The sequence below is a fragment of the Phoenix dactylifera genome, chromosome 11, assembly GCF_009389715.1.
Source record: "Phoenix dactylifera cultivar Barhee BC4 chromosome 11, palm_55x_up_171113_PBpolish2nd_filt_p, whole genome shotgun sequence".
NCBI classification, from domain to species: Eukaryota; Viridiplantae; Streptophyta; class Magnoliopsida; order Arecales; family Arecaceae; genus Phoenix; species Phoenix dactylifera.
Window position 1 is genome coordinate 8,378,141 of NC_052402.1, and position 17,135 is coordinate 8,395,275.

General features: G+C 35.8%; 2 protein-coding genes across 3 annotated transcripts in view; both read left to right on the forward strand.

Moving 5' to 3' along the window:
* Positions 1-9,267, forward strand: part of LOC103706768 (probable cyclic nucleotide-gated ion channel 20, chloroplastic) — a 51,685-nt gene extending 42,418 nt beyond the window's left edge. The window contains exons 10-13 of one of the 2 annotated variants that reach the window (XM_039131473.1): positions 2,585-2,714; positions 5,876-6,122; positions 6,610-6,772; positions 8,779-9,246. In XM_039131473.1, coding sequence (XP_038987401.1) covers positions 2,585-2,714; positions 5,876-6,122; positions 6,610-6,772; positions 8,779-8,953 — 715 coding nt within the window. In that variant the 3' untranslated portion in view covers positions 8,954-9,246. Of the gene's footprint in view, positions 1-2,584; positions 2,715-5,875; positions 6,123-6,609; positions 6,773-8,778 lie in introns of both variants that reach the window. The other variant, XM_039131474.1, reaches the window with a different exon arrangement.
* Positions 1-17,135, forward strand: part of LOC103706769 (probable cyclic nucleotide-gated ion channel 20, chloroplastic) — a 117,879-nt gene that overhangs the window by 42,365 nt on the left and 58,379 nt on the right. The window lies entirely within an intron of this gene.

Genomic DNA, 17,135 nt, shown 5'->3' on the forward strand with positions numbered 1-17,135 from the left:
GGGCAAAATTTACTGATAATTACAACTTAGGGAGTTAGGACATTTTGAAGATTTAGGTCTGGAAGATAAATCAATAGTAAATATTTGAAATGAAGAAGGCAGAGGTATATATTAATCTAAATGACTTATATTAGAATTCATGGCTACCTAGATATAGCAGCATGGTAATAGCACCTGTGAACGTCGGAGGAACCGACCCAAACCGGGCGGTTCTGCCTGTTTCGAACTGTACCGGTGGCTTACTGATACGGTTCCGGCTCCAAAAACGGGACGTGTTTCCGGAGCCGGAGAAGAGAAGGAAAGAGAGAGAGAGAGAGAGCGGGGGAGGGAGGGAGAGGGAGAGGATGCCGGCAGAGGGCCAGCGGAGCCCTGTGGGGGCTGGCGCCGGGGAAAAAGGGCCGCTTAAGCGGCCGACCCCTGTTTTGTTCCTTCTTCTCTAGTGCCGGCCCCCTTGCGGCCTCCACCGGGCTCCGCCGGCCTTCCACTGGCGTCCCTCTCTCCCCCGCTCTCTCTCTTTTCCTCTCTCGTTCTCCCTCTCTCCTGTCTGTTGCACTGTGTCGGTACGGGCCCGGCGCGGGCCCGTACCGAGCCGTCCTACCGGAGAACCGGTACGGGTTCCGGTAGCGGTTCCTCCGACCTTGCCTGTAATAGTGATTATGGCAAGGAAGACTGCAAAACACCATGGTCAAAGGAACATCGGACTCAAGGACAACATAAAGAAGGAATGATTCGCATTGGTGCATAGGTGAGGCTGGTAAGATTGATAAGGAGGATTCTGTTGCTGATGGCACTTTTAGGAAAAGATAAACCTTGATATGATGACCAACAAAGTGAATATAACAATAGTAGATCAGACTGGAGTAGCATCCGAAGAGGAACAAGATGAACTACTTGAGCATATCCAGAGCACCAAGAAGCACTGCTCATTGTAGAATTGCCGCAAGCTTAAAATGTCTGAAGCTGGTCCCATGCATAGCCCAACATTAAGGACTTATAAGTGGATCATGCAAAGCTGGAGGGATACAATAAAGAACAAGAGAAAGGATAAGACAAATCAATTGTCAAGCTGCCGTGCTTCCCAATTGATGCACCCCGGAACATCTGTTGAAAATGTAGATCTTGTCTTATCAATTTGACCCAATAAATTAATTCATGATAATTGCCTCATTACAATACTAGATCAAATGCCACAGTTTATTTTCATCTGATCTAATGTCATGTGAATGCCTTGATGGTATCTGAAAACTGACTGCTGTAAAACATCCTAAGAAACAAAACTAAGTTGAGGTGGAGTAAGAGAAAAGGGACGCAAATTACTGAATAACAGAATAAGTGAGATGTAAATTGGTAAAACCGTAAAAGATTGGTGAAAGTGGCAAGTAGTTAAGAAAAGAAGGTAATATAGATGAAGGGATTGCCATTTTGCATTATCAAATAAATTGAGCACAACTAGCCATGTAAAGTGGAAAATGGTTTAAAAGAGGCAGGAAATATGCAAGTAAAGAGGAAGGGGAGATCAGGGAAAATGGATGTAAGGTAATAGAAGGGGTAGATATTACCCTGAACTTGAATTTGGCTGACCTGGTCACAGTTCTTTGTTTTGGAGCTTTTGGTCAGTTGGTGCTCTTAGAGCATGTATTATGTTCCAGTAACCACGAGACAAGATAAGAACTCCAAAAGAACCTAACACATTCTCTAGGCGATTGATTCTGGTCATTTAATTGGTCTTCTAGATTTTTTTGTCTCCTGGAATGCTAATTCAAAGCTCCAACATGAAGGTTCCAAGCAATGAACTGATCTTGGTATCATAGTAACCAGGGGAAGATATTATATGCTAATGATTATAAAATTACAAGCCAATTAAAGTTGTATTGTACTTAACTTGCAAGTATTATTTCTTGAGAAAATACACATCCTAATTTCAACAACCTTTTACATCTATATCTCGACCTTGCATCAACTCTTTATTTTGATCTTCTGGTTGATGAGTTTTTCCATGAGGGATGAAATTTGTCGTGAAACATGAGAGTGATTTTGGGAAGGAAAACCTACCTTATTGGTTAGGCTATCTATGCTCATGCAAAGTGGGAGAGACCCATCAAGTTGCCATAGACTTGGAAAGTGCCTATACAAAGAGGAAGGCAAAGTTTAGTATATCAAAAAATGATACGACTATGATAATGCTGTGACCACTTAGCCGACCTAATTACATATATCTATATGGAAATCATAACAAAATTTATTGTCATTGTTCTGAGAACTTTATTACTTTATAGTAGTAATTGAAATAGGAAATATTCATTAGAATGTCTATTTAGTTATTCATGGTGAATCCACATAATATTTTATTTTATTTCAGTCCACCTTGTTTATGAATTAATTGCAGCATAATTTGGCTAACATAGTGCATGGCCATCCAGACATCATAATCATTTATCTGGATTGAACCTTAGTCATTTAGTTGTACTACTTTTATGTGTTTGTTATTGTTCACTTCTTTAATGATTTTCTGCATGTGCTTGTTATTGATACCTGAAGTTTCCCTTTTGGTGGTGATGCTAACCCAAATTACATTATGATTTAGGCAAGTAAGACAAGCGGAGAGGTTTAGTTGGGCAGCTACTCGAGGTGTAAATGAAGAAGAGCTACTAGAGAATCTACCGGAGGACATACAAAGGGAAATTCGTCGCCATTTCTTTAAATTTCTCCATAAAGTGAGTCTCCAAACATAAGATGTGACCTGTTTACGGTAGCAGCAATAAGTCTATGTCACTTTGTTGATAACTAGTTCTCGTGCTCATATGTCTGACTCTGACTTGTATTGTCATGATAGGACCATTCACATGGACTACCATAAATGTCTAGGCATTTAATATAATTTCTTTGAGGAAACTTATAATATCTTGAGATGGTAATAGTTATCTTCTATGTATGTGTGGCTTATGATAATTAAAATTGTCCTTTTCTTGCTTAACAAACAACAAATACAATAAACATATTAGAGAGAGTGGAAGTTCAATTATATGATGTCTATGATTGTATCAGATGGTAGAGTGTCCACAAGCACCGTTTTGTTGTGATTAGTTTTTTTTTTTTTTTTTTTAAAGAATAAGTCAAGGGAAATAACTCTCAACAGCATAATAACGTGATAAGAACATATTAATTCATTTCTCCAAACATGGAACCATGTAAATTTATTTGAAATTGTGTTTGGAAAAATTGATATGAATAGGTTAAGCACATATGTAAGTCGGCCTAGTACAACTAAAACCATATTATGCCAGGGATTAAGAAATATTAAATATATAAATAAAAATAAAGTAAGTAAAATGAAAAATAAAAATTGAGTTATTTGATTTATAGAAAACAAAAATAAAGGTGGAAGTGAATAAAAATTATATAATAACATCATAAGTGCTAATTGTCTTAGAGTAAAATATGAGAAAAGACATTATTGATAAATCTAGGGTAGTTAGATCATGTATCATTGATCATTGATTGGTGTGGCGCAGAGTAAAGGGATGTAAAGTGATAAGGAATTTAAGAAACAAATTGTATGGTCAGGCTTAGCTAGGTTTCATATTTTCTTGGTCAAGTAAGGATGGCATCAAGTTTCGAGTAAGAGGATTTTATTTTTGTGTATTTACATTTTTTATATTTTTCTAAACTTTGAAATAGGAAGACTTCTTTCCTCCATTTTTTTAGGGTAGTATATCTCCTATATATACATAATAGGCTTATATAAAGATTTTGGACTCGTATTGGGGGTTGAGATTTTACTAATTGGGTTCATGATCGGTCATGTCAGATCAAGATTAGGAATTTTGTGTGTTGGGTTGTACTGCATATTTAATAGGCTTATACATAGAGATCTTAACTCTAGTTGCGTTCAAATTTCATTGATCAGGTTGATTTCAAATCAGTTTTGATTGGGGATAACCCAAACAATCTCCAGTCAATTCAATATGAAGGAACGCACATGTTCAAATAGGAGGAAGGATGGCTGTTCTTCTTTTTTTTCAGTTTTTATTTTAATGTTTGATAGTTATTTTTAAGCAAAAAGGGGACTTGGTTTTGAGTTGGAAGAACGACATTTTTTCTCCTATTTTCTTTGACTTCTCTTTGAATTTTGGATGGGGAGATGCATGTGAGTATGGTTGGGCAACTTGACGAAACCATATCCAACTTGGACTCAATCTTTAGTCAACTTGATCCTACCTAAACCCAAACTAGCCCAGTTCTTGGACGGGTAGCGAATGGATTCAAATGTAGGACGAAACCTCTCAACAAGTCGGATTTGCGTTAGGTGATGCCTAGACCTGACCTGATTTGATAGCACTCCTAGAGTCATTCTCAACTCAACCTAATTCAACTCTTTTACTATATTTGGTTCAAGTTTGTGTCTTACGTTGAGTTTGTGTTTTGCTAGTTAAGTTGTTTGTTTAGTCAAGGATGATTAGGTGCATATTTTATTGGTTAGTTTAGACTTAAGTGGCGGCGACCTGAACCAACCCCAAGTCACGCCCCTAAAGAGAAGAGGCTCAAGTTAGAATTGGATGGTCGGATTGAGGTATATATTTAATGGATTGGTATATAGAGATTTTGGACATGAGTTGGTTCAAATTTTGCTGATTAGGATACTTGTCAATTTGGGTCCGTTTAGGCTTTTCCCATATTAAGAAGAGGCTCCGGTTCGAACAGGAGGAACGTTTATTTTTCCTCCTATCTTATTTTTGTTTCTCTTTAACGTTTGAGAGCAAATACTAAGCACAGAAAAGGATGTCTGGTTAAACTTACTGGCTTGGATTTTTTACCTTATTTCCTTTGCTATTACTCTGAATTCTAGGATAAGGAGCTTTCTTACTCCTGTCCATTTAAAGTATAGATATCGCCTCTTTTTTTTTAAATTTCCTGTCATTTATAACTTGTTCTATATCCTTAGTATCATTATGATTTAAGTTTCCGTTATTTAATGGAAATGGATGATCTGGTGCAGATGAGAATTAAAATTGTAAGGTTCTTCTAACAGGTTTATTAGGCCTATTTAACATCACACCAGGTAGTCGGGATTTGTTTCTACCATTATATTTGGCCCTATATAGGTCATATACGTTACAAGTGAGCAATCACCGTGAGGGTTATTCTTTCTTTTGAGTATGCCATGGTGACCACCATTTCTTTTTTCTTGGGTAGAGCAAAGAATATAGAAAAATGCTTCTTCATTAGCTTTTATGATCCTTACTGAATTTGATACAAGGATGAGATCCAGATCATTTGGGGCCATTTTCATATCCTGGGTCATGGATTATAGGATTTTTACAAATGCTCGTCCTACAAAACTGCATAAGCAAGTGAAAGTGTTAATTCCTTAACTTATTACAACGTGAAACTTCAGACATTGATGGTAAACACACCCTATGATGAGCATATCACGCTAAAAAGTGCACGTATGGGCCTATTCTCGGAAATGCTAAAACAATCCATTCCCAATTTAATTCAATCCATTTCTGGTCTCACACATACAATGGAGGTATGCAACTCTACATCATAATGAACATGTATATTCGGCAACATACATGCACTACTGCAGGCTAGTGCCTGAACTCTAGTGATCTGCTTTTAGATACCAAAAACATAATATCATGGTAGTATTTCTGGCATTAGTGACCCTATTTACATATACTAGTACTCTAACAAGATATTACTTGGTCTGAACTGTGGACTAAGATCAAATTGAAGCAAAAGATCAGTTGAATGTAGTTATACACATTAGCAAGCAAAATATAAATGCTGATTTCATGCTGTTGTGGCAATTGAGTCTTCTAGTTTCTGATATCATAGTTTTGTTAAGAACCGAAGATTTGCTGATTTGCAGGTTCGGATATTTTCCCTGATGGATGAGCCCCTCTTTGATGCTGTTTGTGAAAAATTAAGGCAAAAGTTATACATCAGAGGAAGTGATATACTTTATGTGGGAAGTCCTGTTGAAAAGATGGTTTTCATAGTGAGGGGTAAATTGGAGAGCATTGGAGCAGATGGAAATGTAGCTCCTTTATCAGAAGGAGATGTATGTGGCGAGGAGCTCCTCACATGGTATCTTGAACACTCTTCGGTGAATAGAGGTATGGATTCTACACCAGTCTCCGTTGGCAAATACTGCATGGCATTCAGAAGCTTCTATCTCGGCATATAACCCAATCCTAGATTTAAGAGGTCCAATTTCAGTGCTTGTTTTGCTGGTTACCATTTTCAGTTTGATTTTGTCCTCGAGAAGCTTTTAGGTCAGCTTCCAAAGCACTTTAGGATATATTACGGACATTTATGTGAATATTTAGTGTTTTGCATAGATGATTAGCACATTATTAGAAGAAGGCAATTTTCTTTTTAACATAGAACTGCCAGTTCTTCATCTGTAGTCTGTTTCTCAAATTGGTAAAACAAACAGATAACCAGTTATTCTTAGTCGAGTGTAAAGAGAAAATTCATATACTAAGCCAAGGAGCAGTCTATTTGGAAAAAGTGAAGAAAAAAAAATTATGTTGTATGACATAGCACATCTTCTTCTAATGCGTGCTAACTAAATGTGTGCAAAAATTTTTCCTTTCGCAGATGGTGGGAAAATCAGGTTCCCAGGACAGCTTTTGTTTTCAAACAGGACTGTTAAGTGTCTAACTAATGTTGAGGCATTCGCACTCCGAGCTGCTGACTTGGAAGAAGTCACTACATTGTTTTCCCGATTCCTGCGGAGCCCACGTGTGCAAGGAGCGATTAGGTAAGCATGATTGCACTATTGTCTTCGATACTGCATAACACAAATTGCGTCATCAATCTTGTCATTCATGATTAGTATCGAGTGCTTTTTATAGTCAATGGTAATTCACTAAAACTAATGATGTAAATTTTGGTAATTGAACAAAATAAACAATTTATAATATTAGAAATAAGAATAACCAATGAACCTTATCTCATTGAGAGGGTATAAATGAGCCTAGCTTGAGGTAGTCAGGTATAACTCAAGTCTCACTTATTTTGTAATCAAGCAGAAGTGAAGTTAGCTCATTTAACTTCGGCCAACACAAGCTGATCACAAACAGTTTGTTTGAGAGATGTATTATTCTGGTTATATTTAAATTTTGAGAATACATTCTACTGTTTTATAAGTAATATTAATTCAATAATAGTAATAATTTTTATATAGAAAATGATAAAAATAATTTAATATTGTATAAAATATTTTACATTCTCATATTTTAAATTTAATTAAGCCAAACTGAACAAGCCCAACCTAGCTCTTGCCTAGCTCATTTGCAAATCGAGCAAGCTTAATTTTGATCTGAGCACAAGCTGACTCTCTCAAACAGCTCATTGTTTGACAGCCCTACAGTTACATACATCTATTTTATATACTTGTGGAAAGTATTATCTTGCTTAATAAATGTTGGAGAAAAATCTTCATGCTGAATCTGGTCCTCATTTTTTTCATCTAGTGTTCTTTTTTCTTTTCGATAGAAATTTTGTCTAGTGGAATTGATTGAAGCAAGGTACAGTATGTAACTTTAGGGTTTCTAACTATCGAACATTCTCAGAGACATAATATTGTCTTTGTAGTATGACCAATTTTGGAAAGCCTGGTCATAGGGTTTCTGGTTTAATGTTTTCTACAGACAAAATTGGTGTCAATGCTGAACATTAGTGTGTAAGATGAGAATAGATCTTTGCAAAAGATAAAAATTTGATTTCAAGGAACAAAACCTTTCAAAAAACGTCATACATAATGCAACATGTATTTCATTAATTGAGTCAACATGGTTGTTAAGTTTTGAGGAAAACAATGTCGTTGTTATATGCACAGAAATCTTAAATATTGGTTCACTGTCATTTAGCATCAATGATGTATGTACACCTGCCACATGGTAGCCAACACAGTACATATGTTTGCCTCTCTACATAAATATGTATTGTTACATATTGGCCCATCCCACAACTTACCATGGCCCATTTGATACCTTATCATTTTTTATGTACCATGGTGCAAGGCCTGTACAGGTCATGTTCCTAACTTACTGAATCTAAGGAGCGGGCCTCTTAGAGAAGGTAGGGAACAAGAGTGCTAGGAAAAGATCTTGATCAAATCAAGCATTATATGTTAAAAAACAAAGTTCTTCCGTTGATTAAAAAAATGACGGATTTAAAAACCAAAAGTCAATGAATATTATAAAGTAGTCTCTTATTAAACAAAAATCAGTAAAATATCTTCTAGCAGTTAAAGTTTGTGATTGCGGCAAGTGCTATGAAGAGGGTTGCTTGAGTGGCAATAAGATTTTAGAGCAATGCCACGCTTGAGGTAGAAAATTATAGCTACAGAGGAATGGACTCCATATAGATACAAGTTAATGTCCATAGTTAATTTTACATTTTTTCTCCACCTCCTCAATCCATTATGAACTGCTTCTCTTTATTAGTTGCTTGTTGATAAGTACATTGTGTACAACTCAAATACTTTATTTGCAGTACTGTAATGTTTTTCCCGTGAAATATTACAAATAACCAAGGATAAAATTTTCAGAATTATCTCAAGTGCTTAAGATATTCAAAATTTTCCTTCTGTCAACTTTCCCCTTTTATTGCCTGGAGTTTCTTTTAATTTATAGAGCACCATTGATAATTCCATTGTGCATTGTACTGCTATACCTGGTAATCAGAATTCTGTAAAACCATATAAATTTAGTTCTTGGAAACTCAAGAATTAAGATCATCTTGTTCCCATCAAAATATTAGGTATGAATCACCCTATTGGAGAAATATTGCTGCGACCCGCATTCAAGTAGTATGGAGATACAGGCAGAGACGTCTAAAGCGGAATGAGAGTTCCAACAATGGATCTACTCATTCTAGGTCTCATGTTTGGCGACAATGGTCATCAGATTCAGCAAAGCAGATTTCACACTTCTGAGTCTAACATGTAATCCATATATACAAGTCTTACTAAAGGACTCTTGACATCACGTCAAGGTCCTGTACTTGTGTCACCATGCTATTGCTTCAGGCAAATGATCCAATCAGTAATCAGTTTAAAGGCATCGATCATCTTCTTTCTAGGTTTATGGCTTTCCCCGAGGGTGGGTGCCTTTTTGTTAATTGCTTTACTTAACAGGTTTAAATAGCATGTAAGTTCACTATAAGCAAATATCTAGTGTAATATGTGTCTGTGTATATATAAATAAGCTGGGATTAGAGAGAGGTGGTCGATAGGATAACTATGCTTCACATTCGCCTTCGATTCTGAAGCTATATTTTGTCCCTACGTGTTCCATAATTAAAGAACACGTGGAATGGGGGCTTGACTTACTTGAATAGTGTCAAGGGTTAGTCGTATTTTATTATTTCACCATTAGAGTTCTGATCGAAGTCTGGGAATGCCTCAGGTGCATCAATTCTCTTCAAAAGAGAGGGTAGATGAGGATGTATCATTACGAAAGAGCAAAGTTAATGATACTAAGTTGCATTGAGAGGTACTAAAGATGCATCGATGTGCTCTTCGTAGTCCACCTAAATATTTCTTGTTTCAAATGTGGATTAATATACTGCCGTTCTATTATCTAAACATTTGCAAGTTGTATGCTACTAGTTGCCTAAAGAGGGACATGAGAAGCTACCATGGACTGCTAACCCAACCTTTCAACCATGTTATTCTAATGATTTCAAAAGATTTATCTACTAAACAAGGCACACGTAGAATTCAAAACACTCAGCTGAAGTGTGACATGTGCCTAATTAAGGATAAATAGCGGACAATAAAGATTGATCAGACCTCAAAATATGAAAGTTTTTTCCTTTTCCTGCTCAAGGAAAGAATGCTCTCTCTCATCTCCTTTAAAAGACCATATTGCTTGATAATCTATATGTATACGGAAGGGCTTTATTTTGTCAAAGACCCTTTATGTCAAAGACCTTTTCAATCCGTTTTCTTGCTGCTTCTTTAGTAGGGAACTTGATGGGCTCGAGCTTCTCCCAATCTCGCTGAAGCTCCCAAATAAAGCAGTAGTGACGCTAATTAATGGGACCTTATCTTTTTTTTTTCTTCTTATTTATTTATTAATTATGATGGTGGTATTTGATTGCAAATTAAATAGGGAGATGTCCTTCGAATTGGGATATCTCCCCCATATTTTCGTGGGATGGGGCTATTCCTTTAATGGTGCAGCTGATCTCTTTTCCCTCGCTTATTCTGCAGCTGAACACCACCTTCTGTTGAATATGAAACACAAACGTACAAACTGAGATCCCACCCAGTCCGTTGAGACACGCATAAAAAATGATTTGGACAAACTTGAAGTGCCCATGAATGAAGATTAATAGGGATGGACATTGAAAGAATTTAACTAGCCCATCTTCATATAGCTAGGGAAAAAAAAAAAATTCTTGGCTATGATTTATGACTTTAAATTTCTATTCATAAATTTAAACAGAGCGCAGCAATTAAACCTGCTAAGCCGAGGGGTACGATCACTAGGATAAATCCCAAGTTATATATCTCAACTCATATATTTTGGGATAAGGATGGTATCTTTTCCTCAAAAGAAAATCCACTTTTCTTCTCATGAATCACTGTTGGATTGCACAATAATCACTTCAAGATCTATATAGATGGATGGATGAATGAAAGAGTTCCGGATGTTTTGAGATCTATACATGGTATGATCCAATAGTTAATGTTACAAAAGAAGACCAATCATTTTTTTGCGTGAAAGATAACAATCCAAATCCTATATTTTGAGCGAGGGTATGTGTTGTGTGCGGGAGAGAGAGATGATTTTTATTCCTCGACTATCCATATAATTGAGACCATAGTCTGTCGTACTGCTCTATACCAGAAGAAAACTGATACAAAACTTAATTTCAAATCGGTGCAAATTCCGTACCGTCCTGTACCGAAGCATACTACTTTGTACCGAAGTGTACCGAAGTACGTATCGATCCGTATCGAGGCATACCGATCTGTATTAAGATGTACCGAAATAAAAATTGTAAAAAAATAGTTAAATAACTATTTCGGTATAGAAGTGTAATATACTATATCGATAAAGTTTCAATACAGTACTGAGTTCGGGATTACGGATCTTAATTGAGACTGCTTATTAGGTCTGCAGCATCAGACCAGTTGTTGGGGGGGTTATCGTTGGTTGGTAGTCTGCAGGTGGTCCACTCTGGAGTAGGCGCGGGTCTTGCACCATAATACAAATGAGCGGATGGCAAGGGCCAAAATTGGATACGTGGATTTGGAAATCGCCATCAGCTGCATTGACTTTTCTTAAAAGGATCCAAAGCCAAAGCGAAAAAGTTGCATGCGTGGACACCAAAATTTGAATCTTGGGGAAACTAATGTCGTCCATACCCATTTCGAGTACATAATAAATTTTCATAAAAAGACCATAATGCCCTTCACCCCTTTCATCTTCATTTTTCTTTTTTTTTTCCTGTTTTGAATCCTGTTCCTTCCAGGCCATCCCATAAGGTCTGCGAGTGCTCGTTCCGCTTCCGCATCATCGGCTCAGGCCTCCAGGCTAAGTGCGACCCCCTCTCCGCCGTCCTCTCCGTCGCCGCCTCTCTTGCCCTCAACCTCCACCCGCGCTTCTTCCTCACCGTCGCCGCCTGCGAGAGGATTCGGAGAAGAAAGGGTCTCGGCCGCGCTCCATCGGCTACATCGTCGAGCCACCGCCGGTCTCGGCACTCTTCCGGCACCGCCAGCCTCGCGGGAGGAGAAGGAGGGAGGAGAAGAAAGAAGAAGAGGCATCGAGAAGAAGAGAAGAAAAAAGAAAAGAAAAGAAAAGAAAAGAAAAAGAAAGAAAAAAAGAAAAATAAATAAATAAATGCATATATATATATATATATATGAATGAATGAATAAATAAATAAATAGATAAGATAATAAATAAATATATTTCAATAAAATAAAATAATAAATAAATAAATAACTAAATAAATAAATAACGCCCCGGAACTCTTTCGGCGCCGCCGGCCTTGCGGGAGAGAAGAAAGGAGGGAGGAGAAGAAGGAAGAAAGAAGAAGAAGCTTTGGAAAGAAGAGAAGAAAAAAGAAAAAAAAAAGGAAAGAAAAAGAAGAAAAGAAAAGAAAAAGAAAAAAAGAAAAAAGGAAAAATAAAGTTAACTCACTATTGCAATTAAGTTAGTAAGCTTGAACATAGTGGACACAATAAAACTATCTCTGCATGCCATTTTTCTCCATCTTGGAAATTCAGTTAGAAAACAATAACATATGCTTAAATCTTGTATTACAGTCAGTACCTCATCTCGAATCTTTTTTGCTCCATATTGCGAATTCAGTGTGTACGGCATTTTAGTACCTCAAATCAAACCTTATACATCAATGCCGATATAACACCTTACTGTGTACACAGTTAATTTAACTGTGTGCGCAGACAATTTATCTGTATGCCAAATCAATTAAATTGCATACAAAGTAGAATTTACTGTGTGCATGATTAATATAACTGTGTTTCGGGATAAAATAACAGTCTTGAAACATTTGTTTTATATCCAATTCAATCTTCCGAAGGGTACAATAGCAAGGGAAACAAGAACATATGCATACAGCACATCCGCTTCAAACCGATCTCAAAGATCTCTGAATTTTATGGCTTCTTGCCTGCAAAAACAGCAAAAATAAAAAAATATTTGTGTATGGAATGTAGTCTAGTAGGAAGAGATAGTTTTCTATATGTTGTAAAAGTTGATTGTAAGATGAGCGCATTTGCATTTGATAGGTTTTGGTCAATGTATGAACTGAAGGCAAGTAGAAATAGATCTTAGACTAATGTGTTGTAAAAGATGAATGTAAATATGTGCATTTTCATTTTTTGTGTAATATAACATTTTAACAGATAATATGCTTATGTTGATTATGTTCAGATGATTAGATTTCTTTTCTGCTTCTTGTCATGTCCATTGCTGAAATATCTATCATGGTGACTTATTATAGGTTCTGAAAGAGTTTCATAAACTGTGCTGGCACACACTTTCAACAGTGTGCTGGCACAATTGTAATATGGTTATGAGGCCATAAATAGAAACATAAGCAGGACATGCTTAAATGTCTATCTTCAGAAAATTAGTGTGCCAATTGAATCTGTGTTCCTCCAATTTGGTAATTCAGTTTGAAAATTTGTTTAAAATCGAATGCAATCTCCAAATGGTTGATAATCGAAAGTAGGTACATAACTTTTCATTATCAACAGGCACCAAACTGACGATGAAGAGTATCGACAAATCTAGCAACTAAAGCGTATCAGAGTTTGAAAAAATTCAATATGCCATTTTGCTCCATCTCCATATTTCAATTAGGAAACATAAACATAGGCTTAAATCTTGTGCCAAAATAGTTCTAGTGCTTAAAGCGTATCAGAGTTCTAGAAAAATGCGCATGCCATTTTGGGAATTCAGTTAGGTCCCATTATCATTTTAGAAATCAACAATTATAGTTCCATAATTTCAGAAATTGCAGCATGCCATTTTTCTTTAAAGCGTATTGGAGTTTCAAAATCCTGTGTGCCATTTTTGGTCCATTTTGGAAATTATTCCATGGAAGCAATAACAAATGCTTAAATCTCGTATCACAGTTTTAGATACCATTGTTCCTATGCTTAAAAACATATCGGAGTTTCATAAAATTCAATGTGCCATCTTATGCAACATTTTCTGAATATCACTTAACTGGGTGTACAGTTTAATTAACTGTGTTTGCAGTTCTATTTATTGTGTGCACAGTTCTATTTACTATATTCCTAGACAAAATAATTGTGTTCCGAAACAAATAAACTGTGTGCACAGTTGAAATAACTGTGTTCCGGGATAGAATAATGGTGTTTAAACCTTGCCAAACCTTCTACTCAACAAAAATAGGAGTTCACTACTTCATTTTGGGATGTGCCAATCTAGATTGAGTGTTTATTCCCTTTTACTACCTCATCCCAACTACTTTTACAACAGTTTCCTAATAACACTTAACTGTGCACACAGTTCTATTTACTGTGTTTGCAGACAAAATAACTGTGTTCCGAAACAAATAAACTGTGTGCATAGTTGAAATAACCGTATTCCTGGTAGAATAACGGTGTTTAAACTTTACTAAACCTTCTACTCATCAAAAATAGGAGTTCACTGCTTCATTTTGGGATGTTCCAATCTAGATTGAGTGTTTATTCTCTTTTACTACCTCATCTCAACCACCTCTACAACAATTTTCTAATAACACTTAACTGTGTGCACAGTTCTATTTATTGTGTTCGTAGACAAAATAACTGTATTCTGAAATTAAAAAAACTGTGTACACAGTTGAAATAACTGTGTTTCGAGGTAAAATAATGGTGTTTAAACTTTGCCAAACCTTCTACTCATCAAAAATAGGAGTTCACTGCTTCATTTTGGGATGTGCCAATCTAGATCGAGTGCTTATTCCCTTTTACTACCTCATCCCAACTACTTCTACAACAATTTCCTAATAACACTTAATTGTGTGCACAATTTTATTTACTGTGTTTGCAGGCAAAATAATTGTATTCCGAAATAAATAAACTGTGCACAATATCATAAACTATGTGCACAGTTGAAATAACTATGTTCCGGGATAGAATAACGATGTTTAAACTTTGCCAAACCTTTTACTCATCAAAAATAGGAGTTCACTGCTTCATTTTGGGATATGCCAATCTAGATTGAGTGTTTATTTCCTTTTACTACCTCATCCCAACCACTTCTACAACAATTTCCTAATAACACTGAACTGTGTGCACAATTCTATTTATTATGTTCGCAGACAAAATAATTGTATTCTGAAACAAATAAACTGTGTGCACAGTATCATAAACTGTGTGCACAATTGAACTAACTATGTTCCAAGATAGAATAATAGTGTTCAAATATTGCCAAACCTTCTACTCATCAAAAATAGGAATTCACTGCTTCATTTTGGGATGCTAGATTAGGTGCGATGCAGTAGTGGTGAAAAACTCAATCTAGATTGGCACATCCCAAAATAAAGCTGTGAACACCTAATCTAGCATCGCACGAAGTTCATTTAAATTCGAAGATTGATAATATACCCCGAAACACAGTTAGTTTATCTGTGCACATAGTAAAACTATCTCTACACATGGTATATGTGCTTTGGAATACAGATATTTTGTCTGTGAACACAGTTAAATGAGTTGTGCGCACAGTTAAGTATTATTCAGAAATTATTATTGAAGTGGTTGAGATGAGGTACTAAAACAGAATAAATACTCAATCTAGATTGATACATCCCAAAATGAAGCAGTGAACACTTAATCTAGCATCGCACGAAGTTCATTTAAATTCGAAGACTGTTATTATACCCTAGAACACTAATAATTTAACTGTGCACACAGTAAGTTTTACTCTGCACATAGTTTATTATTTCAGAATACAGATAAATTAACTGCGAACATAGAAAATTAATCTGTGCACATAGTTAAGTGTTATTTAGAAATTATTGTACAAGTTCTGAGTTGAGGGACTAAAACATCGTGCTCCTTCAATCTAGATTGCCACATTCCAATATGAAGCAGTGAACACCTAATCTATCATTGTAGAAGGTTTGGGAATGATTGAAGACTGCTAATATACCCCAGAACACAATTACTTCAACTGTGCACACAGTAAGTTCTACTCTGCATACAGTTTATTTGTTTCGGAACATAGGTAAATTAACTGCAAACATAGTTATTTAAACTGTGCACACAGTTATGTGTTATTCTGAAATTTAGAAATGGACCAAAATTGGCATGCTAAATTTTATGAAACTCCGATACGCTTTTAAGCATAGGAACAATGATATCTGCAACTGTGATATAACATTTAAGCATATGTTATTGCTTCCTAACATAATTCCCAAAATGGACCAAAAATGGCACGCTGAATTTTATTAAACTCCGATACACTTTTGAGCATAATGGCATGCTGCAATTTCTGAAATTCCCAAAATGACACGCTGCACATATTAAAGTTTAGCGCAACAGTGTTGTAAGTGTGTACCGGCACATAGTTTACTCACTTTTTGAGAACCTATAAGTTACATTTCAGTATATGAGCAATGAGCATGATAGCAAGCAGATAATTTGGCCAATCATCTCAACATAATCAACATAATCTAATTTTCTGTTTAAATGTTATATGACACAAAAACATGCAAATGCACTCATCTTACAATCAACTTTTACAACACATAGAAAACTATCTCTTCCTACTTGACTACATTCCGTACATAGATATTTTCTTATTTTGGCTATTTTTGCAGGCAAGAAGCTATAAAATTCAGAAATCTTTGAGATCGGTTTGAAGTGGATGTGATGTATGCAAATGTTAAATCATCTCAGCACACAGTTAAATAAGCTTGGTTAATCTAGCTTGGCATAGAGTTCAATTATCTTGGAATACAGTTAAATCATCCTAGCACACAGTTAAATAAGATTGGAACATACTTAATCTAGCCTAGCACACAGTTAAATTATCTCGGTACATAGTTAAATAAGCTTGGAACACACTTAATCTAGCCTGATATACAGTTAAATCATCTCAGAATACAGTTAAATCTTTTCTGCACACAGTTAAGTTTTTTCTGTACACAATTTAACTGTGTGCCAGGCTAGATTAATTGTATTTCAAACTTATTTAACTGTGTGCCGCGAAGGCTTAATTGTGTACAAAAAAGACTTAACTGTGTGCAGAAAAATTTAATTATGTTTTAAGATGATTTAACTATATGCTAGGCTAGAGTAAGTGTGTTCCAAGCTTATTTAACTATGTGCCGAGATAATTTAACTATGTGTCAGGCTAGATTAAGTATGTTCCAAGTTTATTTAACTGCGTGCTGAAATGATTTAACTGTGTGCCAGGATAAATTAATTATGTTCCAAGCTTATTTAACTGTATGTCGAGATGATTTACTATGTGCCAAGCTAGATTAAGTATGTTCCAAGCTTATTTAACTGTGTGCCGAGATGATTTAATTAGGTGCCAGGTTGATTAAGTGTGTTCCAAGCTTATTTAACTATATGCCGAGATGATTTAACTATGTACCAGGCTAGATTAAGTATATTC